This window comes from Balaenoptera ricei, chromosome 15 (assembly GCF_028023285.1).
Source record: "Balaenoptera ricei isolate mBalRic1 chromosome 15, mBalRic1.hap2, whole genome shotgun sequence".
Lineage (NCBI taxonomy): Eukaryota > Metazoa > Chordata > Mammalia > Artiodactyla > Balaenopteridae > Balaenoptera > Balaenoptera ricei.
Window position 1 is genome coordinate 79,059,746 of NC_082653.1, and position 13,444 is coordinate 79,073,189.

Sequence of the window (13,444 nt, forward strand, 5' to 3'; positions counted from 1 at the left end):
ATTTGCTGCCCATCAATTAATCTTCTTTTCTGAATAGGTGTATATAAAACATATCTGGAGAGATACAAAATAATCTAATAGCATAGATCCTCCAAAGAAGGAAACTTGAAAGCTAAGATAGGGATGGAAGAGAGACATTTCATGATTTACTGTTTTATATCATTTGAATTTTGAACCACATAATCGCTTTTAGTTATTCAAAATTAAATAGAATAAAAATTTCAAGTATTAAAAAATTTTCCCCCCTAATCCTAGCACATACATCTTATTCATTTTACTTGCTATGTTGCACTGGCTAGGATCTCTATTATAATGTTGAAGAGTAGGGGTGAAAGTGGACATCCTTATCTTGCATGATATTGAAAATGTTCTCTAAAGCAGTATGTCTTATATTTACATAGAGTCATAATTTGGAAAATTCTCTGTCATCTATAATGCCTTAAATTTACAAATTTCCAAAATGCTTAATTATTGCTAAAACTAAACTGAATGATAAGCCAGGTAAAGTGCTTTCACACGTGCTAACAGGTGTTTCCTCCAACAGCTTTTCTGGGGAGCAAATACATGAATAAACCTGGTTTGCTTGTTTTTTTAATTTTTTTAGATAATGAGAAGGAAAGATTATCAAGCATTGAAAAAATAAAACAACTAAGAGAACAAGTCAATGACCTCTTTAGCCGAAAATTTGGTACGTTTTTATATCGTTACATAACCAAATTTTATACATTTGAAATATTTCCTTCTAATTGATTACTTTATCTAAGAAATTGATCTTTCTGTGAAGGAGCTGTGATCAAAATTAGTGTGTATTTTTACTGAAGAAGAACTTTTACATGGAAACACTAATTTCATAATAATAATAGCTATCTTTTGGCCAATAGGCACATGAAAAGATGCTCAACATTGCTAATTATTAGAGAAATGCAAATCAAAACCATAGTGAGGTACCACCTCACACCAGTCAGAATGGCCATCATTAAAAAGTCTACAAATAATAAATGCTAGAGAGGGTGTGGAGAAAAGGGAACCTTTCTACATTGTTGGTGGGAATGTAAGTTGGTGCAGCCACTATGGAGGACAGTATGGGGGTTCCCTAGAAAACTAAAAATAGAACTACCATATGATCATGCAATCCCACTCCTGAGCAAATATCCAGACAAAACTATAATTCAAAAAGATATATGCACCCCTATGTTCATAGCACCACTATTCACAACAGCCAAGACATGGAAACAACCTAAATGTCCATCGACAGATGAATGGATAAAGAAGATGTGGTGTGTGTATATATATATATATATATATATATATATATATATATATATATATATATATATATATATAATGGAATACTACTCAGCCATAAGAAAGAATGAAATAATGCCATTTGCAGCAATATGGATGCAACTAGAGATTATCATACTAAGTGAAGTAAGTCAGAAAGAGAAAGACAAATACTATATGATATCACTTATGTGGAATCTAATATATGACACAAATGAACCTATCTACGAAACAGAAACAGAATTACGGACATAGAGAACAGACTGATGGTTGCCAAGGGGGAGGGGGTTGGGGGAGTGATGGAGTGGGAGTTTGGGGTTAGCAGATGTAAGCTTTTATATATAGAATGGATTAACAAGGTCCTACTATATAGCACAGAGAATTATATTCAATATCCTATGATAAACCATAATGGAAAAGAATATTAAAAAAAGAATGTATATATATATGTATAACTGAATCACTTTGCTGTACAGCAGAAATTAACACGACATTGTAAATCAACTATACTTCAATAAAATAATTTTTTAAATAGCTATCTTTATCAAATCATTATGTTGTATACCCAAAACTAATACAATGTTGTATGTCAATTATATCTCAATTAAAAATAAACTTAAAATATTTTTAAAATAATTATAATAGCTATCTTTCACTTACTGACTTTTTACCATAGCTGAGTATTGTTTTTAGTGTTTGACATGTGATTAATCATTTAATCCTCACAAAACCCTTTTCAGGTAGATACTATGATAATACCTATTTCATGGGTAGAGAAACAGTCTGCTACACTACCTGTTACCAATTTCAAAATCAATAAAATTATTCATACACCCTAGCATGGCTGGAAAATAAAGTAATGGCTGATCACCAATGTTGTTACTTGATGCGATTAATTTTAAAATCTTGACATTAAAGATAAAGCACGGTTTGGGAAAAGCAAGTGACACACAACTGGTTTTACACTCTTTGTATCATCACAGGTGAAGCAATTGGAGTGGATTTCCCTGTGAAAGTTCCGTACAGGAAGATCACCTTCAACCCTGGCTGTGTGGTCATTGACGGCATGCCCCCGGGGGTGGTATTCAAAGCCCCTGGCTACCTGGAAATCAGCTCCATGAGAAGGATCTTGGATGCCGCAGAATTTATCAAATTCACCGTCATCAGGTACGTGAGAGTCCCCTGCCTGGTCAGGAGAATGAGCTGCAGATCGTAACTTGCTCAAGGTGGAGCAGCTGCGGGGCACAGGGATTCTCACCCCAGGACGTGGGCGGTGGGTCCCTGCAGTCAAGTGCTATGTCATGCTGCCTGTCACACTCAGTTCATCGTATTCTGCTTCTGGGAGCTGTGTGTCCTCGCTCCCGTTTCTTGGTGATCGTGGGCAGCCTGTTTTAGTTTAGCCTCGCACTGACACTCACAAAAGTTTGTCAAATAGAACTAAGTGGACAAGAGAGGAAAAGTGACCTCTGTTGCACTCACCAATGTCTCTTTCTCTTCAGACCACTTCCCGGCCTCGAACTCAGCAATGGTGAGTATCCTGGGGGAGAGAAGATGGTCCTAGCCCCTGCTGTGCCACGTGGGCTGTCTCAGTGGACACTCACCGCCAGAAAGAGCAAAGCATGCCGCTCTTTATGTGCATTTTGTTTTTCCTGCTTCTTTTAAAGCCCTTTAATTCTGTTGCTCAAGTTTTATTAGCCAGGCATATTTTTCTCATATAACAATTTGACGGAGCTTGCTGTGTGTGATGACATACCACATTCTTATCCAAGAGTCCTTTATGGGGTCGGGGTGGGGGGGGGGGCAGCTCATATCATAATACTGAACTACTACTCTACCTTATTTGGTAAATAGTACCTGCCTGGCCACCCCAGTCCCACCACCAGGATCTCCCACCCCTGACCTCCCCACAGTTCAGAACCAACAGGGCCTGGCACAGCAGGGCTCCCAGAACCCCCTCCAGTTGACTTCTGTTCTGATTGGACAATGTCCCAGCCACTCTGCTTGTTAAATATTTTTAATGTCTCCCCTAAAGTCCTTGCAAGCAAGTCAAAATCCTATTGGATATTAAAGCAGAAGGCGTAACCAACAAGGACCTCCTGTATAGCACAGGGAACTATACTCATCTTGCAATAACCAATAATGGAAAAGAATCTAAAAAAGAATATATATATATATTTATTTATATATATATGCATATGTATATATAACTGAATCACTTTGCTGTACACCTGAAACTAACACAACATTGTAAATAAGTGTATTTCAATAAAATTAAAAAAAAATAAAGTACCTATAGAAAGAAAAAAAAGCATAACATGTAACGACGTTCCTAAGAGTCATCTAGGGAACCTCCTCATTTAAATTTGGAAACTGAAGTGTTCTTTTAAAATGCACAATTATTATTCCTAAACTCCTCTGGTTGTTAAATAGCATTTAACATTTTTAATAGCTTTATTGTGGCATAAATTTACATACCGTAAAATTCACTTGTGCAAACTGTACACAATCCAGTGATTTTTAGTATATTTACGGAGTTGTGCAACTATCACCACAATCTAATATTAGAACATTTCCATTCCCCCACCTGAAAGATTCCTCCTACCCATTTCTGGTCATTTCCCATTCCCACCCCCAGCCCCAGACAGCCACTAAATTGACTGCCTGTCTCTGCCTACATTTTCTTAAAGTGAATTTTTATACCTGTGTTCTCTCAAAGTAAAGCTCACCTGCATCGTGGCCCATTTCTTTACATTGAAAACAAGTAGGTTCTTTGAGGGTCTGTGGCTATCACCGGCGTCTTTTGGGACTCACAGCAGTTAAATCGGACGTCTTCTGTGCTCATTCCCTTCTCTGTTATTTCAAAGTTTTCTTGAAAATCAAATGAAAAAATATATGTTAAAATGCAGATACACTTTCAAATCATTCTCATTTAAACCAGATGGGCAAGCATAGGACTTGCTGAACCTCACCAAAGATGTCTTTCTTTTGGCTCATCTACCTTTTAATTTTATTTATTTATTTATTTATTTATTTATTTATTTTTGGCTGCATTGGGTCTGTGTTACTGCGCACGGGCTTTCTCTAGTTGCAGCGAGCGGGGGCTACTCTTTGTTGTGGTGCAGTGGCTTCTCTTGTTGCGGAGCACAGGCTCTAGGTGCGCGGGCTTCAGTAGTTGTGGCACGTGGGCTCAGTAGTTGTGGCGCACGGCCTTAGTTGCTCCGCCGTGTGTGGGATCTTCCCGAACCAGGGCTCGAGCCCACATGCCCCACACTGGCAGGCGGGCTCCCAACCACTGCACCACCAGGGAAGTCCCTTGGCTCATCTACCTTTCAAAAAAGGGAACTAGTGGTCAATATTGAAAAACCGGGGACTTTTTCATAAAAGTCCATTTCCAGGTTTTCTTTAGCAATCTGAAGATCCGAGCAGGCCAGGGCCATGCTCCCTCTGGCAGTCGTTTGCTTGCCCTGAGTGTCCCCCGTCCTCACCCCACACCTCTGCAGGGCTGGGGTGCTCTCCAGTTAACCGCGCCCCCCCCCGCCACCTTATCCCTTGCATTTGTCATCATGCTCTTGCTGGTGTTAGACTAACAGTCGATTTAAGAGAAAACTGAACTGTTTCTTGTCTCCATGTTTCTATCAAAAGTGGGAAAAAGAAAGATAGACCAAGAGGGCCGTGTATTTCAAGAAAAGTGGGAGAGAGCGTATTTCTTCGTGGAGGTGCAGAATATCCCTACATGTTTAATATGCAAACAGAGCATGTCTGTGTCCAAAGAATACAACCTGAGACGCCATTATCAAACCAACCACAGCAAGCACTATGACCAGTACACAGAGAAGATGCGTGACGAGAAGCTCCAGGAGCTGAAGAAAGGGCTCAGAAAGTATCTCTTAGGGTCATCAGACATCGTGTGTCCTGAGCAAAAACGAGTGCTTGCAAATGTGAGTCCAAGGGAAAACCCTGCCGTCCAGCCCATAGAAGACGTGGCTGGGAACTTATGGGAGAAATTACGTGAAAAAATCAGATCATTTGTGGCCTATTCTATTGCCATCGACGAGATCACAGATATAAATAACACCACCCAGTTGGCCATATTCATCCGGGGCGTTGATGAGAATTTTGATGTATCGGAAGAACTTTTGGATACGGTGCCCATGACGGGGACAAAATCTGGAAATGAGATCTTTTTGCGTGTTGAGAAAAGTCTTAAAAAGTTTAATATCGACTGGTCGAAATTAGTAAGCGTGGCCTCAACTGGCACTCCTGCGATGGTAGATGCCAACGACGGGCTGGTCACAAAACTCAAGTCCAAGGTGGCGATGGCTTGCAAGGGCTCAGATCTGAAGTCCGTTTGTTGCATTATTCACCCGGAATCGCTCTGTGCTCAAAAGTTAAAGATGGACCACATCATGAGCGTGGTAGTTAATGCCGTGAACTGGATCTGCTCCCGCGGACTGAACCACAGTGAGTTCACGACTTTGCTCTATGAGCTGGACAGCCAATACGGCAGCCTTCTGTACTACACGGAGATTAAGTGGCTCAGCCGCGGGCTGGTGCTGAAGAGGTTCTTTGAATCGTTGGAAGAAATTGACTCCTTCATGTCTTCCAGAGGCAAGCCCCTGCCTCAGCTGAGCTCTCAAGATTGGATCAAAGACTTGGCCTTCTTGGTGGACATGACTATGCATCTGAACACGTTGAACATCTCTCTCCAAGGGCATTCCCAAATCGTGACACAGATGTACGACTTGATTCGGGCGTTCTTAGCTAAACTGTGCCTCTGGGAGACTCATTTGGCCAGGAATAACCTGGCCCACTTTCCCACCCTGAAATCGGTTTCCAGAAATGAAAGCGATGGCCTGAACTACATTCCCAAAATCGTGGAGCTGAAGACGGAATTCCAGAAGAGGCTGTCCGATTTCAAACTCTACGAAAGTGAACTGACCCTGTTCAGCTCCCCTTTCTCCATGAAGATCGAGAGCGTCCAGGAAGCGCTCCAGATGGAGGTGATTGATCTGCAGTGCAACACGGTCCTGAAAACCAAATACGACAAGGTTGGAATACCAGAATTCTATAAATACCTCTGGAGCAGCTATCCCAAGTACAAAACCCACTGTGCCAAGATTCTCTCCATGTTTGGGAGTACCTACATTTGTGAACAGCTCTTTTCCATTATGAAACTGAGTAAAACTGAGTACTGCTCCCAGTTGAAGGACTCCCAGTGGGATTCTGTGCTCCACATCGCGACGTGATGAAGCACACTCCTGGGGGGGCAGGATCCCCTGGGCTGGAAGCCTAGAATCCTCTAGACCCGAGGGGTTGCAAGATGAGAAAATGAGTTATTAAATATATCTGGTTTTCCGTTTTTTCCCACTTTGACTCGGAAATATTATTTGCAGTTATCATACCTGTTTGTATGACATTTTATGTTTCCCCATAGCCCAGTAAAAATCAAGAAAGCTTTATTGTATTTCTAGTAGTTGACTCTTCTTACACCTGGCCTGTTTCACTCACTCACATACTTGCTTGACCCTTGTGGGCATTGGGGCTGCATTCTGAAGTTTAAATCAGTCCACAGAGAAACGGAGAGACAGATGCATATATGCACTGGGGGTATATGTGCACACACATCTATCTCCCCGCCATTGGCGTGGAATTCCGTGTGACCTCACGTGTTTCCAAGTTGAAGGAGAATCAGTTAGAGACGTGTTCACATGCTGTGGTGTCCCTGCCTTAGCCATCCCTGCCTCCACACGAACCTGAAAAGGTAGGACTTAAAATGGAAAATCCCAAAACAAATAACGTAGGTTTTCAAAGCCTAAGTTGAGGTTTGGGGGCTGTCTTTTTTTTTTTTTTAACTTTTATTTTGAAATCATTTCAAATGTATAGAAAAGTTGCAGAAATGAAAGGAGCCTGAAGAACACTTAACGCCCTTTTGCCAGATTCTCATATTATTAACATTTTACCCCGTTTTATCATTTGTTTGCTTTCTCTCCCCCTCTCTGTCTCCCGTGTGTGTGTACATTGCCTGTGTGTATAAATGACTGTATGATTATCTGTAATAATGTATATAAACTTATGTGCATAGTTTCTTTCTGAACCATTTGAGGGAAAGTTGCTTACCTCATTTATCCCTAAATACTTTAGGGAGTATTTTCTAAGAAGAGGGTTTCTATAGCCATGATTTAGTTACCAACTCCAGTAAGTTGAACACTGATGCAATACTTTTGTCTGGTTTACCATTCATATTCCAGTTTTGTCAGTTGACCAAATAATGTCCTTTCCTTTATGGAATTTTTCCCCTGGAGGGTTGTCACTTAAAAACATATAGATGCACCTGAAACTAACATGACACTGTAAATTAACTATACTTCAATTGCAAAAAAAAAATCACACAAGGTAACAAAAATTTATCAACTCAAAAAAAAGCATATAGATATAGATGCAGATACAGATACAGGTATAGATATAAAGTTAGAGATATCTGTGTTCTTAGTATCTATTAGTTGCTGGAATTAGTGACCCAAAATTGTGAATACTTTCCAGATTTGGAGGAATTAATCTGATTAGGGTACAAAAAGGTTGAAGATCCTACCTGATGACCCATTCAGGAAGCAGTGGAGGAAAAGGCATTGATAGAAATGAAGGGAAGCTGCCAGGGGGAAAGACCAACCTCTAGGTGTTCACCTGGGCAGCGGACCCAGCCCCAGCTGGGGCCTGGATGTATGTCCTCAGACACAGGAATGACCCAACCTGGGCAGTTCCTGACCTTGGGAGGTTGACTGCAGGTCCAGCTGGGTCTGGCTGGCTCAGAGGCTCACTTCCTGGGAAGTGAATGAAGGATGGACTGGTTCACAGCGGAAGTCAGGGGAGGCCAGCTGCTGGTGTACCTGAGCAGATGTCGACTCTGAACACGAGAGGCGTGGTCCTGCAAACCCTGTGGGGAAAGACCAGCCCCCGCGTTTTTAGACAGGCAGCTGGGGCTCAGAGTGATTAAATGGCCTGCCTGAGGCCACACAGCCAGGAGAGGATTCAGACCCAGGTCCATGTGACTCCAAAGTCCATGTTCTTCTTCCTTTTCTAAGCAGCCACCATGCTTACGTGGAGACCTGGCAGGCCTCTGTCATAGAGCCCCCGCTCGTCATTGTCACATGTGGCTCCCGGGTGGTTAGCCCATCAGGTAACAGGGAGGTGACCGCAGCGTTCAGTCTGGGCTGCCTTCTGTTGGCTGGACCATTCATGGGGCTGTTCTGCTTTGATTCAACTCCCAGGGTTCCCAGGTTCCTTCTCTACCTGTAGCGTGTGCTGGGCCAAGTGGCTTGACCAGCATGGTCACTCGTATGACTGAGCCAAGACTGGGAGAAACCCACTTCCTCTTATCTCTAAGCGACCAGCCTTGTCCAGCCTCATATGCTGCTTCCCACACAGGAAGAGAAGCTCTCCATGCCACCCATGGCCTTCGAGACAAGCTGCATCTTTCACGAGATTTGCAGCTCCAGTTTGCATCATGGTATCTTTGCATTTGGGGACAGACCCACCAGCAAAGACTTGGAGGCCATGGGCTAGCAGCAGTGCTGGGGTGGGTGGTGAATAATCGCTTTCTGGTACAACCTCCTAACTGGGCAGGCTCTCAGTGAATAATCAGAGGCGCCCCTCCCTATAGCTAAATTATAATTCTTTGTGTGTGTGATAAACTATTGTCCTTCACTGAATATTCACGGCTCTATTAGCCAAGACCCCCACTATGTCTCAGGGACTGAAAACTGGGTAGATGTCTAAATTTCTGTGCCCATTCTGTGCCTTAGCAATGGCCCCAGGATGGCTATTTTCAACTGAATCTGGAATGAGAGATCAATTATACTCTCCTGTTTATATTTGCCAGTTTAAAAAAATGTTTATTCAATTTATATAAACTAAAATAAATAAAGATAAAGAAATAAGTAAATAACAATTCACCCATTTCTTCCACCCTCGCCCACCCTCCACTTATTGCAACCACCAATCTGTTTAATGTATCCAAGAGCTTGCTTGTTTTTTGTTTCTTTCTTTGTCTTTTAGATTCCACATATAAGAGAGATAATACAGTATTTGTCCTTCTCTGTCTGACTTATTTCACTTAGCATAATGCCCTCAAAGTCCATCCATTTTGTTGCAAGTGGCAAGATTTTATTATTTTTTATGGCTGAATAATATTCCATTGATTTATGCCACAATTTCTTTATCTGGTCATCCATTGATGGTTGCTTAGGTTGTTTCCATATCTTGGCTATTGTGAATGATGCTGCAATGAACATCAAGGTGCAGTTATCTTTAGTGTTTTCATTTTCTTCTCAGAGTACCCAGATTCTAATGGAATAACTGGATCATATGATAGTTCTATTTTTAATTGTTTTGAGGAAACTTCATACTGTTTTCTATAGTGGCTCAGCCAATTTACATTCCCACTAACAGTGCACAAGTCTTCCCTTTTCTCCATATCCTTGCCAACACATGTTATTTTTTTGTCTTTTTGATAATAGCCATTGTAACAGGCATGATTTGCTGTGTCATTGTGGTTTTGATTTGTATTTCCCTGAATGAATGATGTTCAGCATCTTTTCATGTACCCCTTGGCCATCTGTATGTCTTCTTTGGAGAAATGTCTATTCAGATCTTCTGTCCATTTTTTAATTGGATTGTTTGTTTTTGATATTGAGTTATATAGTTCTTCATATATTTTGGATATTAACCTCTTATCAAATATATGATTTGCAGGTATTTTCTCTCATTCTATAGGCTGCCTTTTCATTTTGTTTATTGTTTATTTTGCTGTGCAGGAGCCTTAGTTTGATGTAGTCCCACTTGTTTATTTTTGCATTTGTTGCTTTTGCTTTTGGTGCAGATTCAAAAACTCATCGCCAAGACCTATATCTAGGAGTTTACTGTCTATGTTTTCTTCTAGGAGCTTTATGTTTTCAGGTATTACACTTAAGTTGGTCATCAATTTTTGTGTATTGTGTAAGATAGTGTTCCGGTTTCATTCCTTTGCATGTGGCTGTCCAATTTTCCCAGACAGTATTTACTGAAGACTGTTCTGTCCCCATTACATATTCTTGGCTCCTTTGTTGTAAATTAATTGACCATATATGCATGAGCTTATTTCTGGGTTCTCTACTCTGTTCCATTGATCTATGCCTCTGTTTTAATGCCAATACCATACTGTTTTAATTACTATAGCTTTGTAACATAGTTTGAAATTGGGTTGTGTGATGCCTCAAGCTTTGTTCTTTTTCCTCAAGATTGCTTTGGCTATTTGGGGTCTTTTGTGGTTTCATACAAATTTTAGGATTGTTTGTACTATTTCTGTGAAAAATACCATTGGAATTTTGATAGGGATTACATTGAATCTGTATATTGCTTTGGGTAGTATGGATATTTTAACAAAATTAATTTTTACAATCCATGAGCACAGAATATCTTTCGATTTTTTGTGTCTTCTTCGATTTCTTTCATTAATGTCTCATAGTTTTCAATATACAGGTCTTTCACCTCCTTGGTTAAATTTATTCCTGGGTGTTTTATTCTTTTTGATGCAATTGTTAATGGGATTGTCTTCTGATAGTTTCTCACTCTGATAGTTCATTATAAGCATAAAGGAATGCAGGAGATGTTTGTGTTGATTTGGTATCCTCCAACTTTACTAAAGTTGTTTATTAGTACTAAGAGTTTTTAATGGAGTCTTTAGGGTTTTCTACATATATCATGTCATCTGCAAATAGTGACAGTTTTACTTCTTCCTTTCTAATTTGGATTTTTTTTTTTTCCCTGATTGCTCTGGCTAAGACTTCCAATACTATGTTGAATAAAATTGGTGAGAGTGTGCAACCTTGTCTTGTTCCTGGTCTTAGAGGAAAAGCTTTTAGCTTTTCACCATTGAGTGTGATGTTAGTTATGAGCTTGTCATATGTGGCCTTTACTATGTTGAGGTATGTTCCCTCTATACCCGCTTTGAGTGTTTTCATTCTAAATGGGTGTTGAATTTTGTCACATGCTTCTTCTGCATCTATTGAAATGATCATATGATTCTTATCCTTTGTTTTGTTAATGTGGTGTATCATTGACTGATTTGTGAATATTGAACCATCACTGCATGCCTGGAATAAATCCTACTTGATCATGGTGTGTTATCCTTTTAAGGTATTGTTGAATTCTGTTTGCTAATACTTTTTTGAAGATTTTTGCATCTATGGTAATCAGGGATACTGGCCTGCAATTTTCTTTTTTTGTGGCATCCTTGTCTGGTTTTGGTATCAGGGTAATGCTGGCCTCATAAAATATGAAAGAGTTCCCCTCATATTTTTTGGAAGAGTTTGAGAAGAATTTGAGAAGAATATTTGGTAGAATTCACCAGTGAAGCCATCTGGTCCTGGACTTTTGTTTTTGGGGACTTTTTTATTGCTGATTCAGTCTCCTTGCTAATAATCGGTCCATTCAGATTTTCTGTTTCATCACAATTCAGTCTTTGTAGGTTGTATGTTTCTAGCAATTTATCCATTTTTTTTCTTGGTTGTCCAATTTATCCATTTCTTCTAGTTTGGCATATAATTGTTCACAGTAGTCATTTATTTATTGATTGATTGATTTTGCAAGAATAGTAAACTTTTTTTAAAAATAAATTTATTTATTTACTTATTTTGGCTGTGTTGGGTCTTTGTTGCTGCACATGGGCTTTCTCTAGTTGCGGCGAGTGGGGGCTACTCTTCGTTGCGGTACACAGGCTTCTCATTGCAGTGGCTTCTCCTGTTGCAGGGCATGGGCTCTAGGTGCGCAGGCTTCAGTAGTTGCAGCTCGCGGGCTCAGTAGTTGTGGCTCGCAGGCTTAGTTGCTCCGTGGCATGTGGGATCTTCCCAGACCAGGGCTTGAACCCGTGTCCCCTGCATTGGCAGGCAGATTCTTAACCACTGCGCCACCAGGGAAGTCCCCACAGTAGTCATTTATGATCCTTTGTATTTCTTTGGTATCAGTTGTAGCATCTCTTTTATTTCTGATTTTGAGTCCTCTCTCTTTTTTTCTTGCTGAGTCTAGCTAAAAGTTTGTCAGTTTTGTTTATCTTTTCTAAGAACCGGCTCTTAGTTTCATTGATCTTTTCTGTACTTTTCAGTCTTTATTTCATTTATTTCTGCTCTAATTTTTGTTCCTTCCTTCCACCAACTTTGGGCTTCATTTGTTCTTCTTTTTCTAGTTCCTTGGGGTGTAGAGTTAAGTTGTTTGAGACTTTTCTTGTTTCTTAAGGTAAGCATTTACTGCTATGAACTTCCCTCTTAGAACTGCTTTTGCTACATCTCATAAATTTTGGTATGTTACATTTCCATTTTCATTTGTCTCAAGGTATTTTTTTGTTGTTGTTGTTTCTCTTTTTGATTTCTTGTTTGACCCACTGGTTGTTCATAACTTGTTTAATCTCCACATGTTTGTGAGTCTTCCAGTTTTCTTCATGTAATTAATTTCTAGTTTCATACCATCGTGGCTAGAAAAAAAATGCTTGATATAACTTTGATCCTCTTAAATTTGTTAAAATTTGTTTTGTGGCCTAACATGATTTATCTTGGAAAATCCTTATTGATTTTCTGTCTGTATGACCTATCCATTGATGTTAATGAGGTATTAAAGTCCCCTACTATTATGGTATTGCTGTCTATTCCTCCCTTTAGGTCTGTAAATATTTGCTTTATATATGTTAGTGCTCCTATGTTGGGTGCATAAATATTTACAAATGTTATACTCTCTTATTGGATTGACCCCTTTATTGTTATGTAATGCCATTGTCTCTTATTACAGTCTTTGTTACAAAGTATACTCTATCTAAGTATAGCTATTCCAGCTGTCTTTCGGTTTCCATTTGCATGAAGTATCTTTTTCCATCCCTTCACTTTCGCTTTGCGTTATGTCCTTACATCTAAGGTGTGTCTCCCTATACCTAAATTACATTTTTTTTGGTAATCAGGGTGCACACACAAGGTCACCTACAGCCCTGGCTCACCCCACTCCCAACTATGCACTGTGTCTACTCTTCTTCAGAACTCTTCTGCAGTGAGGCCAGAGTTCAAGTAGGCAGTCTGTCAGACAAACAGTCAGAGGGCACTGGGGTTTCCTCATGCACTTGGCCTTGTGCAAACTTGGTCTTGGG

At 40.1% G+C, this 13,444-nt stretch overlaps 1 protein-coding gene across 2 annotated transcripts in view; it reads left to right on the forward strand.

The window, feature by feature from the left end:
- LOC132348915 (general transcription factor II-I repeat domain-containing protein 2) overlaps positions 1–6,748 on the forward strand; it is a 54,473-nt gene extending 47,725 nt beyond the window's left edge. Inside the window, exons 13-16 of one of the 2 annotated variants that reach the window (XM_059896893.1) lie at positions 605–688; positions 2,268–2,451; positions 2,784–2,812; positions 4,927–6,748. In XM_059896893.1, coding sequence (XP_059752876.1) covers positions 605–688; positions 2,268–2,451; positions 2,784–2,812; positions 4,927–6,530 — 1,901 coding nt within the window. In that variant the 3' untranslated portion in view covers positions 6,531–6,748. The remainder of the gene's footprint in view (positions 1–604; positions 689–2,267; positions 2,452–2,783; positions 2,813–4,926) is intronic. The other variant, XM_059896894.1, reaches the window with a different exon arrangement.
- The last annotated feature ends 6,696 nt before the right edge of the window (positions 6,749–13,444 follow it).